The sequence below is a fragment of the Hakea prostrata genome, chromosome 3 (genome assembly GCF_041222555.1).
Source record: "Hakea prostrata isolate BN-2017 chromosome 3, UWA_Hpros_2, whole genome shotgun sequence".
NCBI classification, from domain to species: domain Eukaryota; kingdom Viridiplantae; phylum Streptophyta; class Magnoliopsida; order Proteales; family Proteaceae; genus Hakea; species Hakea prostrata.
This window is the reverse complement of record NC_142602.1, coordinates 67923163-67946734: the sequence shown is the minus strand read 5'-3', so window position 1 is coordinate 67946734 and position 23572 is coordinate 67923163. Positions and strand designations below refer to the sequence as shown.

General features: G+C 39.3%; 1 protein-coding gene across 1 annotated transcript; it reads left to right on the top strand.

Moving 5' to 3' along the window:
- Nucleotides 1-387: 387 nt before the first annotated feature.
- LOC149022858 (protein PAM71-homolog, chloroplastic) lies at nucleotides 388-15863 on the top strand. Its single transcript, XM_089150751.1, has 10 exons — nucleotides 388-694; nucleotides 915-1074; nucleotides 2719-2902; nucleotides 3554-3601; nucleotides 3718-3814; nucleotides 14436-14596; nucleotides 14703-14768; nucleotides 14999-15049; nucleotides 15146-15250; nucleotides 15350-15863. Exons 1-10 carry the CDS (start codon nucleotides 577-579, stop codon nucleotides 15413-15415), a joined length of 1056 nt encoding a protein of 351 aa, XP_089006877.1. The 5' UTR covers nucleotides 388-576; the 3' UTR covers nucleotides 15416-15863.
- Nucleotides 15864-23572: the final 7709 nt, after the last annotated feature.

Here is a 23572-nt window from a genome sequence, read left to right as displayed (position 1 = left end):
GTCTCCACCTATTTTTATATTGGATATGTCTTAGTTTAGTAGTAGATATTTTGAAGCGCTGTTCTTTCTTCCCTAGGGTTTCTTTTAGTTATATTCTTATAATTGGCAATGACTTTTCTAATTTCCTTGCTAAAGGTGCTTGCAGGTTATCTCTAGATAGATCCTGGTGGGGTATATCACATTTGTTTACTTTGGATTTCTCCCGTTTGTATAGGTCTTTTGATCTTAACTCTTTCATCTAATTTAATAGCTGTTTTTTTGTTTTGACAAAAAAAAAAAAAAAAAAAAAAAAAAAGACATCAAAAAAAAGAAAAGAAAGAAAGAAGAAGATTCCTTTTTCTCCGGAAAAAGAAAATAAAAAAGAAAAATGCATTTTATCTGCTCGCCATTGTTGGTTATGAACGTGACAGATTTCCAGAACTCTCACCCTCAAAGTTCTTCATTGACGAAGAACTCCTCCCTTTCTCACTCTTCAGTCGAAGCTCGAAGGACAAGTTGAAGCAGTGTTTTAGTGTTCTAAGTTGTCATGGAGAGAAATATCTGACTTCAATTCTGTGAGAGAGAAGTTTGTGAAAGATGCAGGCGCAGTTGATCCATTCTTCAATTGTTTCAAGAGGAAAGTTCCCCTTATTGGCTTTCATCGATTCCCTCCCTTCTTATGTATCTCTATCCAGAAGGAGAACTTCAAATTCGTGTACGTGTTGCTGATTTTTGTTTTCCATTTGAAGTCAGCTCAAATTTTCAGTTTACCTTGGTTTTTTCCTGGTTCAGAATTTTAGTCTCGCAATGTTAATGATTTTGAACTGATGAAAAATGCTTCTATCTCACTTTCTTCTTGGTGGTCTTATGATTATAATTTCTACAATTTATCACTTATTTCGTGGTGAGTGACACTTCGGTCGACTTGTATGCAGTGGGATGCAAGGACATATTGAAGTTGAATTCAGTAGCTGGAACAACCAGAGCTCAAGCTTCTAATGTCAGTACTGGATCTGGAGGCTACGAAAGAAGGGACGAAAAAGATAAAAGCGATATCTCCTTCGGAGTTTCTCCAAGTGACAATTTAACTGAATCGTGAGTCATGTGGATCAGTTCTAGGTCGATCAATTCATGTGTATGATAACTTGAGGATTCCTTAGCTGTCCACCATATGGTTCTCCTCCTCCTTTTCTGTGAAGCAGATTTTTCTTTATGATTTCTTTTCCTTTTTACTTATATGGTTCATCATTTAAGTTATCTATATAGTCTCCCCACGAAAACTAGTTAGTTGCAATCTTATTCTTTGCTAAATAGTTATTTCTTGGGAGAATAGGAGGTATTGGCTTCAATTCTAGGTTGGTTGGTCATGGCAAAATCACGGGGAAATACTGAGATCCTTCATATTCTCGATCGTTTTGAGTTCTCTAGAATTAACACTAAAGTTGAACATGGAAATGTTCTATATTTATCCTTCAAAGTGTTGTAAATATCCCTGAAGAGTCTAGCTTCCCAACCTCTGGGGCACAGGGGTGAGTTTTCTGGTCCTTAGCTTCCAAAATGACAAAGGAATCACAATGAGCAAGTGAAAGAGTAAGAATAAGAGGAGAACGATAAGGAATTACAATCAAGACGTCCCCTGCAAGCTTGGCTGGATAGGCAAAAGGCGAGGGACGGGCTTCTTGAAAGGGTCCTCCAATACTAGGGCAATGATGGATTTGTCTCAAATGACAAGCTTCGCAGTGGCCAACCACTCGCGTTCACCAGTTTGTTTATGCCACTTCCTAGTTTAGTGGAGTCCGACCACTGATCTGTTGTATGCTTGTTAGTGGTGGACTAATACATGCCTACCACTGCTGTTGGTTACTGTGATCAATCTATAAGGTTAGATTAGACTGAAATGCATGGAAGGTTTGGGTGAGAAGGGCTTGTTTAAGGTATGAAGGGATAAAGGATGGGCTTGGACATTCTAATCGCATGGTGGAAGGACTAAGTCCTCCTGGGCTACTGAAGAAAGAGCGCATTCTGGTCCTTAGCTGCCAAAATAACAAGGAATTACAATGAGCAAGAGAAAGAGTAAGAATAAGGGGAGAACAGTTCTGTTTATTTTGACAGGAGGAAAACTGGGTTGACTTACATGCTTGAACTCGTTAATGTCAGTGCACAAACTCTGGCTTCATTCTGGATTTTCAAACACACTGTTAGTTGAACCAGTATTTGGTCCTTTTTTGACCACTGACTAAAACGAAATCTGTTATCCCCAGATTTTAACAGAAACCTAAGCCTAAGAAGAAACATACTGCTAACATATGAGGTGATTTTTCAAATTTCAGAAACATACTGCCACTAATTTAGGATCCCCAAGAACTTCAAAACTCAGGTAAAATTGTCAATCTCGGAATGCAGTTGCAAACAGAACTCTGCACATGAGTTAAACGTAATCTGCATCCTCTTACAATCAAAATGTGGCTTTTCAGCTTGGTCAAAGCCTCAGCCCTCAAGTTGACCATTTTTCTCTTGTTTGATAAGCTCAAGTTGACACTTTTGATATGAGTTGAACTTATGGATTTCCATGATTCGTACATAATCGACTTTCACATTATGTGGTATGTAATTACGCAATTAAATGTTTTTAAAGCATTTAAGTTCATTTCCTGTCATAGTTCAGTAAACATCTGTTTCTTTTTTTTTTCTCCCTCCTATTTTGTTCCAAATTCAAAAATAAATCTTATGAATTTGCAGGGTGAAACCTCCTAATCAACTTCCTTATCCAGTATCAATAGCTATTGTGCTACTTGGATGTGCTTTAGCTTTTTCGTTGATTGCCTTTTTGAGGGGGGGACCTTCATCAATTGTAGAAGCATTTGCAAAGTCAGGCTTCACTGCTGCCTTCTCATTGATATTTGTTTCTGAGATTGGAGACAAGGTGAACTTTCTGCCTTGCTTGCATAGACATAAGGGTTCTTTTTTTTTTTTTTTTTTTTTTTTTAAAAAAATAATTTTACTAGATATGCGGTTTATAATCAGAGTACATGTAGGAATTAGAGAACTAATTTTCATTTATTCTGTTGATAAATTTCATGAGAGTCCTATTTTCTTAATCACCATAACTTAGAGAAAAAAGCAGACCATAATAGCAGCCAATCCACCTATCTACTCTGCAGTAATTCAAAGTTACAAATAGATTCAATGGTTCCTCGAAAGATTCTCATTTTAAGTACTTACCAGATGAACCCTGATATTTAAGTTACTGTGATTAAACTCCTCTAAAACTACTCTTGTTATGCAAAACTAAATTTGCTTATGTCTGGAAAATCCTTTTTTTCACATAATTCCCAACTGGTTCCTGCTAAGTGAGTGCAATTTTGATAAACTTCGTCTCAAAAACTACTCATATCATAAATAAATACCATTTTCGAGTTGTGTATGGAAGTTCTCGGATATGGAGATTTATATTGAAGCTCCCCATCTATACTCACGATGGATGCTTTCTATTTTACCACTCATTTTGTGTTTAAGCTTCCTTTGTTAGGACATGAAATATGGCTAACACTGTGATACTTATTTACTTGGGCAGACTTTTTTTATTGCTGCGCTGCTGGCCATGCAATACAAAAAAGGATTGGTATGGAAAATTTATACTAATTATTTTGCTGTACCCCATCTTTCTCTGCAGTGATGGCCGTGCACATGATATTTGGAAATAGACTGTTATTCTGAGCTGTTAATTTAATTGACCAGGTCTTGTTGGGCTCAATGGGGGCACTTTCACTTATGACGATCCTGTCTGTGGTAATAGGACGAGTATTCCATTCAGTTCCAGCTCAGTTTCAAACAAGTAAGTAGCAGTGATATGACTTGATGGATTTGTATGACACTGATCTTCATACGTATAATGAAGTACGGTGAAGATAGCTATACTAACTGATACTTTCATGGATTCACCTTACTAGTGACAAAATATTAGTTTTTCCCTATATTTTAATGTCTTTAAGAATTTTGATCCATAAAATTGAGTAATATATTTAATAAAAAATGGATTTATTAGATTTGTACCCTAATGATATTATGCCTTTGAGGATGGTGTAACGTGAACAGCTTTTCTGAGTTTGTCTTAGTTAATGATTAGTGGAGGAAAGCTTTATATCTAAATTTGTTATTGGATAGCTTATCTATACAGAAAGTTCACCAAGAGAAATGGGATGCTATTTTCATGGAAATGCATGTGCTCTATATTTTGATGAATTGATTTCTAAACTCGACAAATAAGCAAGTGGGAAACAAACTAAGATAGACCCATGATCATTGAACATGTTAAACTAAATCAATGAAAGGAAGAGTGCTAGATCCTTTACCTTAGTGATATTCTGCAATGAATCTAGACATTGGAGGTGCCTCTTTGTGTTCCCTTTCCCTTCTTTCAGCTTGTAAACTTTATAGGTTATTTCCATGCTTCCAAATCGGCGAACCACAGTGATGGAGGTTTAGGATTAGCTTGGAGAATTCGTAGAGCATGGGAGAGTATTCTAAATCATGTGTATTTCTGTTTGGTTTTCCATCCCTCTATTTATAATGTTTTCCCTCAACCCTAATTCCTTAATTAGGGTTTTCCTTAGACTCATCTTAGGGAGGGAATATTATAGTTCTCTTTAGACTCAATTAAATAGAGGATTAGTCATCTTAGACTACATAACCATCTTGCCGCTACCTATGGCGCAAATTGTAGTGAGACACACCCACTATTATTAACATCTCCCATTAGCCACAAGGTGGCGGAGTTATCCAAATGCTCTCATCATCTCTAATCCTTTCAATGCGGAAATGAAACATGCGACCTAAGAGATGTATCTAGGGTAGGAGTGCTATATCAAGTCTCGATCTAACCAACATAGCACATCACTCAAAAATTATCTCATTATACCCTAAACAATTCAATTATACCCAATTCCACATTCTCGAACCCTCATAGTGAGCGATGTGAACTATCCTCATATGATGTACTCATGACTTTGTCCAATGACAAGTCGCCCGGGCAATGAGTCACATCACTGATGGGTATAGAATGAAAAAATTTCCCATAGCCCTCGTGCCATTTGGATTATCCCCAACTGCTTTCCCAGTCTTGCCCTGCGAGACCGCATCATCCATGATCCTAAGGAACAAACTAAAGTAGCATCATTGGGTGTCCTCTTCATGGCATAGTCTAAAGTAAAGGGTACAAGTAGGATCAACAAAATGTGATCCTGATGGCTCACACAGTGATGAAGCAGGGATCCATTCAATCGCTCTCATCATCGGTCGACTTCAGCACATGCAACAAACATGCATGCTATGGCGTAACTCCCACTGATAGAACAGATCAGGCTTCTTCCGTCATTGGACCTAGCGGGCCATGATCCTTTGTGGTATCATAATAAATTATCTTTCTACTTGGATATGAGATTTAGATTATCATGCATTGTATAAGAAGGGCAATTTCAAGAGATGTATCTTATCATATCGTGGTGATGCAAGTTATGCTAGGGATACACAGAAATTGATGCATGTCCAATCACTCAGTAAAATCCAATAGGCTTTCTGCCCAGCAGCTCTTGTTAGTCTAGTAGTATATTCATTTTTTTTTCCAGCATGTTAGTAATTTCGATTAGGCATTGGCATACATGTAGTTCTACCTAACTTAGAGTCTTGTAGAAACATCCTTTCAGGTCTCACTAAATTTTGTTTTTCCGTTTAACAGCCCACAATTTAGGGTGTTTCAGTCTTTTCAAAGAGTTGTAGTCCTAGGATCAGTGGTTACACCCCCCCCCCCCAAGAGAACGAAAGCCCTTGGCCAGAGAAAAAAGGCGTCTGACCGATAGGAAATGTCACCCATGCATAAGTGAGGCACACAAGGGCCACTGGCAAGAGAGATTGAAGGCATGCGGTTCGGGGGCACTTGAGTCAGCTGCCAGCGCCTGGTTGCGTCTTGACCCCTATCCAATTTTTGGGCCAATTCCCCCTTTGTTCTACACTTCTACCAAAAAATGAGAATCTATTTCGATGACCCCTGATATAGAAGAAACAGCTCGGGAATTACGAAATCTGGGCCTATAGAGGTGCATTCAATCGTCAAAAAAGAGGGTTTGATTGAGTAAACAAAGAAAGAAGACAAACAAATTGGTGGGAAGAAGACAGACTGCTTATTTCATTAAAATTCTGCCTCTGTATTGAGAGTATTGCTGATCGAGTTACTGATTGGTGTTTATCCTTGGTGAGTAACATCCGATGCGGGATTTCCTGGGTTTCTTCCTGAGTAATATCATTGAACCTCCTGTTGTTGAAACCCATCAAGGAAAGCTTGAGGCCAGCACCCCATCCCCCTCTTGTAATCACTTTTATTTTCTACTTTGACTCCTGAACTCCTAGATCGATTCCGTCTTCCACCCAAATCAAGAGATCCCTATCTTATCAATCTCCATTATAATCAGCCGAACTTAATGCAGGACAGCACCTCACACCGTGGTCCATGCTATCCAAGCTCCACTCCTTTGTGACATCTGTTAACACTAGAAACAAACAAGTTTTGATAGAAACACTAATTCCTTGATGTAAAATCATGAAACTTCATATCTTCCTAACTAGCCATCCAAATCCGTCAAAACTTGGAGAGCATAACCCCGAAAAAAACTCCACTTCTCTGATGTGGAAAAGAAAATATATGGGAGTTTCCATTCATACAGCTCGAATCATTCTCAGATGCTCCGAGTGGCATCCTTTCCTTCTTTGTTGGATTGGTTCACGCACACGCAAACAAGCACCGGCCTCAACAGCAGGGAACTATGACCAATATGTCCAAAACAAGATTTACCCCTTCAGTCATGAAAGCTCTAAGTAAGTCATCCATGTATGTCCAAAATTTACCCCATTTTCACCCCATATCAACCTAAACCATTGTAGTTGAAACTAATAAACCCATACATCTTAGCATCTACATAATCAGCCACAAAACAAGATCCCGTTTGGATCACACAAGGAAAGCCATTCCATACTCCCCAACTGAAGTGGACCTCAACTACCCTAATTGACCTTGGAGTTGGTTTTGTTCAAAGATCTTGGTTTATTTGGCCCTCAACCTTGGGAGGCTAAATTAGAAGTAGTGGAGTATCTGGAGATGCTTGGGATATATGAGAAGTATATTTTTGAAGCATAAAACACTAAAAAAGGGGGTACCTAGTGTACGAGGTTCCCATCACTACAGTCTAGGGAGGGGTCATAACGCATGAAGCCTTTCTCTTGCTTTTGCAGGTTACTGCTTCCAGACAGTATCCTCATTAATTTGTTGTGTTATCAAATCTGGTTTTGATATTCTAAGAAGGCTTGTACATAGGGCCAAAATGACAAACTAGTGTCTCTTTTGTCTTGATTGTCATGGAGGTATTAGTCTACTGGAGAAGTTATTTGCATTTACAAAGCTAAGCATAAAACACCGTAACATGTAAAATATATTAGATATAAAAAGAAGAATCAAATATGATGCATCAAGTGCATTCAAATAATTATGTATGAAAGATGGTTTTCTTAAGAAAAAGTAGTATCCCAGTATGCAAAACACCTGCTATTGCAGGGTCTGGGAGGGGAAAATGAACATTGTCTTAACCCCAGTTTATGTGTTACACCTGCAACCTGATGGCTGAAATGAGGTTTTTGCATGTACTCATATGGAAAGAAAAGGTCATTTTCAGTTTTGGAGAAGATTTAGGGTTGAGATGCATGAATCATTGCAAAAATTCCTAGTTTGATGCAATCATTTCGGTTGTTTTTCACTAATCCAGTGATCCGTAGCAGAACAGAACCAAATATCAAGAATTGAGGCAAAAATTTTATAGTTTTGATACATAGTTGTGCTGCACAGGTTTGGTTTCAATCCTTGATTCCAGGCTGTATAAAGATGAATTAACAGCGCCAATCTTTTCTATGGTAAAAGCATGGAATCAAGTGGATTTTGTATAAGAAGAGGACTATAATATCTTATAGGAGATCCTAAAGGCTGAGGTGTTCATTGAGGCTCTGCAGTTAGAGAGTGAAAGGAGAAGGAAATCTTAGTTTTAGACTTGCTACGATTTTTTCATTGTCTCAGAAATACAGTTTTTCCCCTTAATCTAGAGAGTTGACTTTTATCCTCTTGGAATTTGATTTTTAACAATCTTTATTGGATTCAAATAGGGAATATCTGCTTGTTTATGAGCTACATCTTAAGTAACAAAGCAAAAAATCTAAAAACATTTATTAAAATGATTTTTGGCATAGATAAGTGCTCGTGGGGAAAGCAACGATAAAGATTTTGGTGCTTACCAAGGTTTTGACCAGACACTGTAATTTGGTCGAAACTGGTTGGTACCAAGTTCAAACCTCATACTTATTGGGTAAAACTTGACTTGTGATGGGCTGGTTGATATTGATAACTACTGAAACTGGGTTGGTTGGAATTCTTTAGAATTGGTTAAAACTTGGCAATTATGGGTTGAAATCATCAAAATTTCTTAAATATTGTTTAAAATGGTTGAAATCTTTGAAACTTTATATTTTAAAACCTTTTTCAGGCCTTGTCTAGTTAACCTACAAAATCAATATATCTCGGTCAAACCAATCTGTTTTTGTGGGGATAATGACACTTATATAGTGCCTGTCATGGTTTCTGGCCAGGTTTCTACAAGTTCAATGGAGTTAAGACATAGGTTTTTAGGTGAAGACTAGGCAAAATTTTGTTGAAAAATGGGAACTTTTAGAAGTTCAATGACATGTTTTATTAAAACAGTTTCAATCACGATTTAAATCCATACCTAGGAGCACAATGATGAACTAAAAGCCTGGCTGGAATCAAAGGTAAGGTCAAATACTTGACAGGAAATTGGCTTTGACAGGAAGTTGGCAAACCGAAAATCCAGATTTTTCAATTAAAACAGCTTTTACCTTGCAAAACCCCTACTAAGAATAAGGGAGATTTGGTTGTGTTCATCTGAAGGCCTTACAGGTCTTGAAAGTGCTATAGACAATATGTAATAGACTTAGAGCAGCTGATTGAGACCTTGGAGATTATCATTGTCTCTAAAACTCTTTTGTAGACCATGGCGTTATCCATCAGGTTGCTTGGGTTGATACAACCCCAAAACAACAGGGTAGCTGGGAGACAAAAGCACAATTTGCTGGAAGTTACTAGGAATCTCCCTTCTGGTATGCATGTTGTTCTGATGCCATTCTTACTACTGCTTTTTAATCAACCACATGCCCACTAAACTTCTTGGCTCCAAATCCTCTACGGAAACATTGTCTCTTGAAACTTTTGCCTTCTCTATTCCTCCCAAGGTGTTTGGATTTATTTGCTCTCCATCTGTGTTAATAAATTGGTTATAACTATGCTTGATCCCAGAGCCCTTAAACGTGTCTTTATCAGTTATTTGTCTTGTTCCAAGGGCTATGAGTGCTATCACCCTCTTCCTGTTAAGAACTTCTTTCTGAAGGTATCACCTTCTCCTTCTCTGTATCTGTTCCCTTTATTTATTCTCATCTGCATCCTTTTCAGGGGGAGACTAGCAGGAACTGAGAGGCTGTTGATCTCCCTTTCCTCCCACCTTTTCCTGCTCCATTCCTCTTTGATATTGGGAGAACGAAGAAGGGGTTGTTGTTGATGTCAATGATAATTCAGAGTATGATTTTGGTAATAAGAAGGATTAACAACTTGTTTACAAGAGAAAGAACTAGAAGTAAAAGAAGACCTGCCAAGAGTCTTATTTGGATCCATATAATGAGATGTATCCTCCTCAGTAGGTGATATCCATGCTCTTGCTTCTGATTTAGATCTTTCTATTGCAGTGAGAAAAGGAAAGAGGGCTGGCATTAAACCTATATCTCAGCTTGTCACCTATGATTCTGTCTCCCCTGCAAGTGTTGCTTTTCTGTTACTCTTCTTTCTATTTCCATTACCAAGAATGTCGTTCAAGCCACATTTGACTCATTTAAGCAAGCTATGTCTGAGGAAATGTTGGCACTAAAATAACTGCACTTGGAAACTAGTTAAATCTTCCCAAGGGGAGAGTTCCAGTTGGATGCAGATGGATTTACACAACCAAGTGACAGTTTGATGGTACGGTTAATAGATATAATGCTAGGTTGGTGGCTGAAGGATAGAGTCAAGTGTATGGAATTGATTAGCAGGAGACTTCTGTGGCAACATAACTCAGCTAGAGTTATTTTTTCGTTGGCGGCTAATAGCAATTTGCCTTTGTGTCTGTTGGATGTGAAAAATGCTTTCCTCCATGGTGATCTAAAGAGGAACCATACATGTAGATTCCACCTGGCTGAGCCGAAGGGTAAGTGTCTCTCCTGGAGAAGGCACTATGGGGTTTAAAGCAGTTCTTAATTCTTAATTTGAAAGGTTTAGAAGAGGTTTCCCATTTTGAAGAATGGGCAGTCCTAGAGCAAAAGTAACCATTCTTTATTTACCAAGTGAGGTAATGGCATCGTCATAGGTCTTATTTTAAGTATTGTTGAATTTTGGTTACTATAGAGGACAAGGCTGAGATGGGAAAACTGAACTCCTTGGTGCAATAGTTTGAAATTAAAGATCTAGAACTCTTGAAGTATTTCTTGGGGATCGAAGTATCAAGATCAGAAAAGGGAATCAACATATGTCAGAGGAAATTTGTTCTTGACTTGTTGACAGAAATAAGTAATCTTGGTTGCAAATCAGCTAGTCACAAACTAGGAGAATACTGTGGTCCTCTCATTGGTGAAGTAAAATATCAGAGATTGGTTGGAAAGCTGATCTATCTCCTCTGACTTGTCAAAGTATCACTTATGCAGTTGGGGTGGTGAGTCAACTTATGAATCTCCCTAGAAAGGGCACTTAGATTCTATGTTTCATATCATCGGGGTACTTGAAGCCCACCCTGGAACAAAATTTATAACAGGCATTGATATGGAATGGGTTGGTTCAGTTTTCGACAGATGATTTTCATCATATATTGTACATTTATGGGAGGTAACTTGGTCACTTAGCGAAGATAAAAAACAACCTTGTGGCTTGATCAAACGTGAAGATAGAGTTCAGGGCTATGGCTGATGGAGTATGTGAACTCCTGTGGTTGAGAAGACTATACCAAGAAGTGTGAGTTGATATTGACAGACCTATGAGACTATTGTGATAACAAGACTGCCGTAAAGTATAGAGCACAATGCTGTGCAACATGACATCGCAAAACATGTGGACTGACATTTTATCAAGGAGGACTCAAGTTACATTTGTATTTTTTTGTTGAGACAGATGAGGGACTTCTCCCTCATTAGTTCAATACCTTCTTTGCAAGCTGGGCTGCATGACATTTGATCACCATCTTGAGGAAAGTGTTATAACTATGTATTAGGGGTTTCTTTTTTTTGGGGGGAGGGGGTGGGGGATGAATAAACAAAATCATTCCAAAGAGAAAAAAAGATACAAGAGCACAAAGGGCAAAGCCCAAACAAGCAAACCAATGAGCTTAACCAACAAGCAACCAAAGAGGCTTCAAGCCTAGCAATCACCTAAGAGCAACAAGGAAAGCAACAAGTTACAAGATAGCACGTATTTTTTAGATTTTTTTTTTCTTTTTTATTTATTTCTCGATGACTTAAAATGTACACTGAAATCTTCACTGATTCGGAGCTGCCCTTTATTGGTGCGATTGCTCTTTCTACAACCCACACAATTAGAGATAGACAAAGGACATGAAATGCCGATCTCAATGGCGTCCTCAACAGGGTTGGGGGGGGAAGGAGGAGGTGGAATTTGGTACGGAGGTTGGGGGAGAAACTCAGAGAGAGAGAGAGAGAGAGGGAGAGCCCGAGAAGAGGGCATAAAGGAGGGAGTAGAAGAGGAACCAAAGGGAAGGATAGAGGATAGAGGAATGGACTGGACAGGAGGGCGGGTGAAAGAAGTGAGGGGAGGGTCCAGAGAGGAGGTGGGCCTAGAAGGCTGGGCTAAGAGGGGGCAGGGCAAGGGGTTGGGTTAAAAGGAGGGATGGGCCTAAAGAAAGCTGAAAAGGAGGGGATGAGGGGCTGGGCTGGGAGAAATTCCCATTCTAAGAAGGGGACGAGCCCAGCATGGAGGGGGATGGGCGAAGCCCAACAGGGGATGATGCTGAGAGTGGAAACGGAGAGGAGTTCTAGGTTAAGAAAGGAATATAGGCTGGAAAAGAGGGCTTATTGAAATGCAATTGTAAATTATTTATTTTGGGGGATGGGGGCAAGAGGGGGCCCCTCAGGGGGAGGAGAGGAGAGGAGATAAGAGGGAGAGAGAGAGAGAGTGACTGCAAGTCGTAGACTGAGGAGAAGCAGGGAATGAGGGGGAAGGGGGGACTAGCAGAAGGTTTGCCATCGGGGAAAGGGAGATGCCAATGGCAGGGGTGTCATTGACTGGGTTGGCAGCAAGGGCAGTGGGATTCGTTGCCTGAGTTACAGTGGGAATCTCGGCCTGAATCACACCAGCTGGGGAGGAGCCAAACCGATTCTTCAACATTCGACTGGCCAGAGCAGTTGTTGGAACATTTGCAGGTCACCGTTGACGTCATAAGTAGACCGTAGGGGCCGAGGCTGCAATGGTGGTAGCAGGCTGATTAGCAGTGGCTCCGATGGTTGTGGCAAGCTCGGTAGCTGCAACGGTGGCGACTTCAACGGAGACTTGTTGTAGAGCGTCGATCAGAGACAGCAGAATAGTAGTAGCAGGGATTTTCATTTGTTCATCCGAAGGGGAAGCGAGGTATCATGAAGAGGATTTGGAGCTGTAGTGGCGGGGACAACTGGAGGAGGCTTCATGGCAGAAGCACAAATAAATCCTTGTTTGTGTGAGGGTCCTTTCTGTTGCTGAGTGAAGGATGAAGGGAGGTGCTAAACTTGCTTCAGATGGGATAGTCACAGCTGATGGTGTAGCAAAGGAAATCGCGGGAGGAAGGCCACTAGTCCAAAGGGGACCGGCTAGGGGGAGGAAAAGAAGCAGAGGCGGAGAGAAGAGAAAGAGATGAGGAAGAAAGAAATTAACAAAGAGGAGGAAGAAAGGAAGAGAAAGAGATTGAAAAGGAAGATTTTGAACAAAGGCAAGAGGAGGGGGAGCTTGGCGAAAGGAGAATCGCCTGCCAGTCCCCTCCCCCCCCCCCCAAAAAGAATAAAAATCTCAAGGGCTTCTTCTGATTCCTTTCAAATCGGCTGTGAAGTTGGAGGGTGGTGGCGGTGATGGGGACAGACATGGAGGAGAAGACGGTGACAGTGGTGATAAGCCTGACCAGAAAAGTAGTCTTTTGCTTGAGTGGTTGAAGTTCGAGTGGAAGAAAACTGAGTTCTCAGTGGAAGTTTAGGAAGTAGATTATTTACTTACTATATTACATTGTTTCTTTCTCCGTTTTTACTTTTTCACATCCTTAATTTGTGGTTGTTACTCTTTATATTTTGTTACTAGAGTAAGGTATTTGTATGTGAGAACATTCTCTAACATACAACATGCTGAAGTATATGCACTTTAAAATATTTACTGTTCACGGTACTGTTTACGTGAACAGTAAAGTATGATATTTACTTTTCACGGTACTGTTCACGTGAACCGTAAAGTCTGAGTTTTACTGTTCACGTGAATAGTAAAATCTGTTTGTATGATGTTAGTGATGCTACTCTACTTTCTATTTCTAATGTAGGAGTATTTCTACATAAGTTTTGGTAGTTTCTAAAAAGCATAGTTTCTATTTTGGTGGTTATTTCTATTTTCATAACTTTCTATTTTAGGAGCTAGGAAGTTACTAAAGCTGTAATTTTTTGTTTCCTTTTTTCTAGAGGACAATTACTTGTCTCTCAAGTTGTATTAGATTCATTAGAAGCTATAAATAAAAGGGCTCTGTGATTCTAGTCCCTTAAGCAAGAATCACGAGCCTCTTCTACTAGTTCTTCATCTCTCTTCTCTTCTTCTTCTTCTCTCTTTTCTTTATTCAAGTTCAGCTGCTGTTTTGATTATTTAATGTTTGCTTTCTAACACAACACATTCTACCATCTTCTCTCCCTCACCCTTCTTCTCCTACCTTCTACTTTATCCTTTTCCTTATCATTAACTTCCAACTAATACAACAACAACAACAACAACAACAACAATAAGCCTTATCCCAACTAAATGGGGTCGGCCACCTGGATTCTTGCCTTCCAATCAGTTCTATTTGAGGCCATGCTAGATACAAGGCCTAAGCTATGCATATCCTTCTGTTTGGGATTATATTAACTTCAAACTAATAATGGGTGGTATTTGTTGTTAAACATTATCTCACTGAAATTAATAAACATGCATATCCTTCAGTTGGCTCTATCTTAGAAACCTGATTGAATTTGGATTTATATTATCTCTACTTTCACAATATAATGTTTGATATCTTGCAAGCTCTAATGCATCACTGAAACTGTGGCTACCTGAACAGCCTTGCCAATTGGAGAATATGCAGCTGTTACTCTTCTTATGTTCTTTGGTCTTAAATCCATAAAAGATGCATGGGACCTGCCATCAAATGTGGCCAAGAATGGTGAAAAGAACTCAGAACTTGGGGAGTTTGTTGAAGCTGAGGAACTTGTCAAGGAAAAGGTTATTCTCTATTTCTCATTGTTCTCGTTTTTTAAATTTTATCGGTGTAATCTCTCTCTCCCTCTCAAGATATATATAACACGGGGTGTTGTGTCAAATGTCCTAGGTGGCAAAGCGGCTCACAAATCCACTTGAAATCATCTGGAAGTCTTTTAGCCTCGTATTCTTTGCTGTGAGAAACTTGGACTTCATCTATGGATATTTTTTATTTTATTTTAATGATGCATGGTAAACATTTAACATGTTGTATTGAGAAACTGAAGGAGTACAAAAATTGTTTCGTCTCTGTTATTTGTGTTAGGCCAATGTTACTTTTTGATTGATTGATTGCTAAGAGTAGTGTCTTCCAAGCAAACAATTCATAACCAAAGAAAATGAGTGATTAGATTTGGATACTTTCAGGAATGGGGGGATCGCTCAATGCTTGCAACTATCGCTCTGGGTGCTGCTCAGGTATAATTTTGTGGTCATAACTAAAGCGAGGAACAATTTATCTGAATGCATGACAGAATCTATTCTTGCTTTCTCATTTTACCTACTTTCTTACAGTCCCCATGGGGTGTGGCTAGTGGGGCCATTATTGGACACCTACTTGCGACATTTCTAGCAATTCTGGGTGGAGCATTTCTTGCCAGCTATATTTCAGAAAAACTGGTATTAACTATTCCTTGTCTGTTAAACTACTGAAACCTGTATATCAAGCAATCTGATGTCTCATTTTTCCTCCTTTAACTCTCATTGTTTGTAATTCAGGTTGGGTATTTGGGTGGAGTTCTCTTCCTTATATTTGCAGTTGCCACATTTATGGGAGTTTTCTGAGAAATCTTTGGGCATCTGATTGACAGAAAAGTGCACACAAGTGTGTATCATGCCCTCTAAAGTCACCAGACAGAATAAGGTATTCAAATAAGTGTATCCGCCTAGAATTTGTGCTTCCTCAGGTTATACTCAATTCTTTCCTGGTAAGGTTGACGGCTGGCCTTATAAAATTAGGTTCTAGGAATCACTGAATTGATTTTACATTAGCAGTCCGGTTGATGTTGAAGTTGGAGTTTTGTACACTTAGTATGTGCACTGGCGCTGGGAGAAAGCTGCAGTTGCGCTTTCTCTCCCAAAGGAAAGGGCTTACCGAAGTTGTTCACCTTAATTTTATCTGAATTCTTTTTAGAATATTTTTTTATTGAGAAGCCAAAACTTGGATTGATGGCGGGGCACTGTTGTTCTGTGGTCAAATTTTATAATATTTATGAAATCACAAATTTCTAGATTATGAATTTTATAATCCTGTTTATATGAAGTTTTTTTCTTCTTGTTTTACCTAACATATGCTTGATCAGCCATTTTTGCTTCAGTTTTTGGTTCTTTTATCAATTCCATAGAACTCAAATTCGTCACTGGATGCTCGTAGGTCTTCTCGCCAAAAGTGACTAGAAAAGTGTTCTGAAAATCTGAACAGTTAGAAAACAAAATCAGTATAACACCAAAGGGTAATTCAGTTGGCAATGACAAACACTTCTTTCTGAACGGATTTAACTCTACTTAGGTGGTATCTGTAATAATCCCTCACCCCTAAATTCCTCGTGCAATTTTTTGAGAGTTGTCGAGGTTACAACAGAAGACAAGCATCGGTGCAAAGGTAAGGATGACTAAACAAACAGAAGCCATCTATTGCTTGGTAGGATATTTTTGTGTCCTTGCATCAACAGTGAAATATCCTGGACAACTGTGAGGGCTTGAAATCATGCATAATGTGATGAATGGCAGGCCTGCCAAAGATCAAGCTTAGTGGCAAATCTTGTTTGCTTGAGCAGAGATGCTACCCCACCCCTGTGTGCATAAGCTCCTGGTAAATCTGCCGACCCTAGGGCTGCGTTTGTTTGCTGGAATTAATGTAAGGTGGGAAAATTGAAAAAACATATTTTTCATTTAAATCTTAAAAAGTATAGTTTGTTTGGTTGTTTGGGGTGGGAAAATTAGAGAAAAGCTTCATTGAAGAAACTTGTATGGTGAGGTGGCAAATTAACTTTCCCACTCCAAGTCTTTTTAAAACTTCACAAAATGTGTGAGACTTTGTAGAAAAGTGTAGAAAAATAAAAAAAATTAAACACACTATTAACATTTTTCTACATCCACCCTTTCTTTTTCTTTTCCCTCACCCCACTACACATGGGCTTGGATATATTTTTTTTCCACTCATTTTTTTCATCCCACCTCTAAAAAAAACCACAGCCTAAATGAACGTTGTCTAGTTGAAATCCACCAACTTTTCAGGCTGCGACGTCCAAGTGTCGACACCCTCCACTAACTAACTGCCCTAAGGTCTAGAAAATGAGCAAATAAGTAAAGAGTGGTCAGCATGACCGAACCCCTCACATTTGCTGCACACAGGACAGGATGCATGCACTCGTATTGCTTACACTGTCATCTTCCTTAAGGATAGGGATATATATTTTTTTTTGATAACCAAAGATGAAAATGCATTAACATCCTTCAAAACACCTACAAATATTATCTATTGTTTTATTATAGTCATCCATTTGATTAGATGCTAATTCAGCTATTTCTTCAAACCATACTTGGATTGTTGGGGATGGAAAGTTAGCATACATCATTGTTTTCGTTGTCTTAGCAACCTTAAGTAACATAGAAATTTCACCAATCGGCCATGTCCCTGCTGCTGGTGTGGGTAAGAGATTTGGTAGCCATAGTAGTTTGTCCATATTTCCCTTATCTCCAACCCAATAGTAGTTGCTGGTCAATACCTTTTTGTATCCAAAAAAGAGTTATTTCCAAAATTCCCTTTCCAAAATGGATGAACTGTAGATATCCATCAATGTACCATGCTCCATCCTGTAGTCCCTAGTCGCTGGTTTAAAATCCCTACACACATCAAAACATTATTAGCAGTCTGGAATATTATTGCAACAATTTTCTTCAATATTTGGGTGTACGCCTTGGTTTGTTTGTGTTGTAGACATCAAAGTCTGCATGTTTTGTAACTTTAAGGCTTCAATCCATTGGTTAACATTTGTTAAAACTTTGACGGGGTTGGGTATTTTTTGAGAAAAAAACATTCTCATTTCTTTCCTGCCAAATATAGTAACAAGAAATTATAAACACCGATGAAAACCATTTGCAATCAGACATATTCAATCGAGTGCAGATATTATGACACAAACTCAGCATTGAAGGGTCACTCCAATTTTTCGTGCGTAGCCCGAGTGGCCCAACAACATGAATTCTTTTTACCCATTCGTAGGATATAAAGATATGCCATGTAGTTTTGATCTTCTCCTCACATAGACCACATTATGGTTGAATGTGCGACCATTGCGCAATTTTTGGTCGGACCGGTAGTCCTGCATTTAAAGCACGCTAAAAGAAAACTTTAAATTTGGGATGGATTGATAATTTCCAAAATTTCTTCCACCAATCCGTAAATTGGTTTTCAATGGGTAAGAAACATTGTTTTATAATTTCTCGAAAAGCCCTCTTCACTAAGAATTCTCCATTTGGAGAAAGTAAAGAAATCCACGAATCACTTTGATTCGTAAGTGAAAAAGGAAAAGTAATTGCAAGGGTGGGGTTGTGTGAAAGTGAAAAAATCTCCCGTTTAGGTTTTGCAGATCGAATGCCACTTCCTCCACAGTTGCTGGTTGGGGCCATCTTGTGAGATTCTGTTCTGATGTCAAACCGTTTGCTGAAGATGATAACCATGGGTCGAACAAAATAGAAGTTTGATTTCCATTCTCCACTTTGCGAAGCACCATTGTTTTTAGCTGTGGGATGATACTTGTGTTGCTGTTCCATATCCAAGATCGCTTTTTTTTTTTTTTTTTGTATTACCTTGGGATAAAAAATAATTTGGTTCTTGAAGTATCTTGCTTTAAGGACTTTTACCCACAGCGCCTTTGGTTGTGAAAGAATTCGCCATCCCTATTTTAACAGTGGGGCGGAATTGTAATCTTCCATTCTCTTAAAACCCATTCCTCCTCTTGCTTTTGGTTGACACACTTTACCCCATGCAATGAGATTCATCTGTTTACTCTTGTGTGGTTGTCCATTCCAGAATTTTTGACACATAGAGTCTATCTTTGTGCATATTGTATTTGGAAATCTAAGACATTGCATTTGATAAAGCGCCATTGATTGGAGTACAACTTATATTAATACACCCCGTCTGCGTAAGAGAGGTTCTGCGCTTTCCACCCTACAAGATTTTAAGACATTCGGTCCATCACTCCTTGCAGTACTTTTGACTTTCCTCTACCTGGCATCAATCTAGTTCCCAAATAATTGGTTTCTCCTTTGATTTCTGATACCCTTAGTATCGAAAGTATCATGTTTCGCTCTTCTCTCGAGACATTCCGGCTGAAAAAAACCCCACTTTTTTCAAAATTTATCTCCTGCCCTGTCAAATCCACAAATAGTTCAAGCACCACTTTTAGGGCCAACACCTCATCCGTCTCAGCTTTACAAAACTAAAAAGTGTCATCTGCAAAAAAAATATGTGAAAGCTCGGGGGCGCCCTTGCCTACTTTGATTCCACTTAAAAGATTAAAAGCTCTGTACTCTTCAAGAAGACAAGAGAGGACCTCCATAATAAGCAAAAAGAGTAGGGGCTGAGGGGGCACCCCTGTCTCAGGCCTCGGTTTCTTGAAAACCATTTGTATGGGGATCCCTTAATTTTGACTGAAAACGTGGGGGAAGAAATTAATGCACTAATGAGCATGCACCACTTATCATCAAACCCTAGGAATTGGAAAAGTTTTATCAAGATGGTTCTATCCGCTCTATCATATGCTTTAGACATATCCAACTTTAAAGCTATAAAGCCTTTCTTGGTCCGAGTCTTCTGCATATAATGAAAGAATTTCATGAGCAATCATGATGCTATCCGTAATTTGTCTATTGGCCACAAAAGCACCTTGATTAGGTGAGATGATGCTGGGCAAAAGAACTTTTAGTCTCTTGGCCAAGATTTTGCAAGGATTTTATATGATACATTGCACAGGCTCATAGGTCTAAAATCAGAGACCAGAGTCGCCTCATTCTTCTTAGGGATGAAACACAACAATGTGTGGTTAACCCCATGGGGAAGGACACCCTCCACAAAGAAATCAGTTACAAACCTAAAAACATCATCATAGATCTGGTCCCACAACTTTTGGTAAAAAAAACCCATCCATCCTAGGTGCTTTGTGTGGTCCAAGTGAAAACACAACATTCTTGATATCTGTCATATCCGGTGTATTAGATGGACCTCCTTCAGGAAGGTCAATGGATGGAAACAGACATTCAATAAAATCAGGGTCAAGGGTTTCAAGCGGTTGGCATAGTTCTTCCATATATCCTGCAAACACCTCGACAATCTCAATTGGATTGGATATAATTTGTCCATCAGCCTCAATCTCTAAGATTCCTCTTTTGTGAAGATTGATTTTACTCACAAGATGGTAGAATCTAGTATTACTATCCCCATCCGAAATATACTTACATCGGGATTTCTGGAATCAGAACATTTCTTTAGCTTCAATAGCCCAAGCCATTTGTTGTTCTTCCCAAATAAGGTTCCAATCAAGCTCAGCACTTTGTTCCAACACCTCAATCTCAAGAGATACTCTACGGAAAATATTATCCACTATCCCAAACACCAAGGAGTTCCAATATTTCAAAAAATGGGATAAGTTGGCCAATTTTTCGTTGAAAGGGGTATTCAAGTTTTTTTTTCCCAAGCCGACTGAGAAATTCGGATGAGAAAACCATGCATTCTGAAAATGAAACAATTTTCGATTAAACACGGTGTTCCCCAAAGACATAAGGATCAAGGGGTTATGGTTGGACCCCATAGCCGGTAATTTCTCAACTTTCTGATTTGGAAATCAACTAATCCAGCAAGGAGAGGAGAAGACTCTATCTAATTTCTCCTTGACAAGGTTGGGGGGGGGGGGGGTTTGTTTATTTGTCCAAGTGAAAGAACAACCTAGTGTGGAAATTTCTGAAAGATTTTCCTCATTAATTATCTCCTTCAACCCTTGCACTGCTCCCGACACTCTAAACACCCCCCCCAATTTTGTCATTGACATCCAATAATTCATTAAAATCCCCCAGAATTACAAACGGATCCAAAATTTGTTTCAAAAGACTAGCCAATTTTGCCCAAAACAGTTTTCGATCCAATAATTAGGTGGGGCATAAATAAAAAAAATAAATAAATGGTCCTCATTCCTCCATCCTTTAATCAGAAACAAAAATTGATCTGAGTGGACCATTTCAGCCTTGAAATTGATCGAATTCAGGACCACCATTCCTCCTTTCAACCCTTTAGAACCATAGCTGGTTTCATGTCCCAGGATATAGTATTGGTTGTACAGATTCCTTTTCTCCACAAATAAAGTCAAATGATCCCGACATTTTGTTTCACAAAGAAAAACAATATCCGGTCGGTGTTTCTTTAGGATTTTTTTCAAACACTATTGGGTGAATTTCCAATTAACCCCTCTCACATTCCACGTCAAAAATTTCATAATGAAAAAGAAAGCATATAAGTAGCTAATCAACAACTTCCACCTCTCAACAACTAAATTTTTCCGCTTATATCCCCAAGACTGAAAACAAAGATAGTGGTACTAGACATAAAGCAATAACAAGACAACAGATAAAAAAGGAATTGGAAAAGAAAGAATAACACATAATTCTCTAGCTAAAAATAGACATTCAAAAGATCTAACAATAAGCAGAAACAATAGAAATAAAAAGTCAAGAGTTATGCAAAGAACCTATTCCTAGATTTAGGGTTCATTTTTTTTTGCCCAACTATTAAGCTCAGCAAGGATAGATATAAACAACACAATGCAGAAATCAAAGAAATTAGAGTATTCGATAATATGGGAAGACTTGGGGGTGGCAGTTGTTGGTTCCGCCATCACATTCTAAAACGGATCTAGAGGACCTTATTGAGGCTGGACCATTTGTTGTATTGGTACCACTGGGTTAGGGTTGAGAAGGTAACGAGCTTCCATAGATCTCCACGTTATCCAAAAGAGAGTATTTGGGTCCGAAGACTCGCATAGCAGAGCATCAAAGAAGAGGTTAAATTGGTCAATGGAAGGGAGACTCATATAGTTAGGAGAGTTCCTACGCCGCTTCCTGCTAGTAGAGGCATTGTATGCATGTAGTTCCTCAACATCACCATCCTTAGCCAAATCCTCATCAGTCTGAGTCTGAGCTTCTAAGAGTAATGGGCCCGCATCTTCCTTCCTCTCACTAATTTGCAGAACCATCTTGGGGCAATCACATTGTTTCACAAATGTGACAGCTTGAGTGTGAAGGGAATTGATTGTCACTTTCATCAAACTTCCTAATTTTTCCATGGCTTTTAGCAATTTCGCCATCATTCCAATTCTTTGGCATTCGTCTCTGGTGTAACCTCCTTCAAAAGCTCCTGCATCAGATCCTTTTCCCCATGTACATCCTCTAGCTTCTCACTTATTTTAATCATTTTTCCTTTTTGTTTTTGTTTTTTTTCTTGTCAACTCCTTCGCCTTTCTCTTCCTCCTCCAAACTTCGATTTTTCTTGTTATTTTTCCTTTGAATTTTGAACACCAACTGATTGGGACCATCCAATCCTTAACCGTGCATAATGTCTATCTTGTCGCTCGCTACTTTGGATCATCGACTCCTTTTTAGCTTGGCAAGATTCCACCACATCTCTTGTCTTCTCCATAACTTCCTTCTGTGCTTCCTTGGCTTGGAACCCTTCAGCTTCAGGTCCTAGATTTTTAGGTTCAGTGTCCCCCATCACAACTTCCAGTGGCTTATATTTCTTCCCATCGAATTATTATTTTTATTTTTGTAACTTTTCTTGCTTTCCTCCACGCCTTGTTGCTTGCTCAATCGAGCACCTTCTTGCTCAAAGCGTTGACCCCCTATCTCCTCTCTCAACATCTTAGCAGGAAGAGTGAACAAATGTTCCAGCATCTTTGTCACCGCGTCTTTGTCGCCATACTTCTGAAATTCCCAAATTTGATGGGATTGGTTATGAGATCTCTGTAGATTCTTTCCCCAAAATCATACTTGCCTTTACCCCCTATAGCACCCATCGGACATTGATCAGTGGTGTGTGTAATTTTTTCACAGCATTCACAAACAAAAAGAAATTCATACATTAGTTTTACATGAACCCACTCTTCCCCATTGCTCTTGATCTGAGCATACAGTTTCACCAGATGGTTCACATTGATCATTACCTTCACTCTCGCAGAGCCTTCGGGCAGCTTCATTTCACCAACCTCCAACTGGATATCCACAATCTTCCCCAATTCAGTAATAGCTTTTAAGATTAGACCATATTCAAAGCAGTCGAAACAAATGCTTAGCAGTTGAACCCATACAGGAGTCGGAGGCATAACATCCCCACTTCTAAAATTAGAAATCGGTTTCAACGCTAGATAAAGCATTAGGTTATCAACCCACCACGGTGCCATCGACATCACCTCATTTCGAATATTTTCCATTGCAAAGATTGCTTTGAACTCTTCCCTACCCAAGATAGAGATATCAATCACCCCAAGCGGCATCCATAGCCCGACAAGTCTTCTGCAAATTTCCAAGAATGGTTCAACCTTATCGCCGATGACTTTCCTGTAAAGGGTTTTTGAACCCATACATTTTGCAAAACCAACAGATGAAACCCCTTCTTTCCACCCCTTGGAACCGTCACTCCCCTTGAAGCTTTCATTTTGCCATGTCCTATCCCTCATCGGTAGGGATGTCAACGGTGTGGTTTGGGGCGGTTTCGGGCTCAAAAGCACTCAGCCCAAACACGGCCCATTAACAAAATAACTGTTTCGGACCGATTTCGGTTTGGTGCGGTTTGGGTTCGGGCTAACTAACTGTGAAACCTAGCCCTAACCTTGACCCAGAAACCCTGTTGTTTGTAGGTCCGACAACAAAACAAGAAGTCAGCTATGGGCC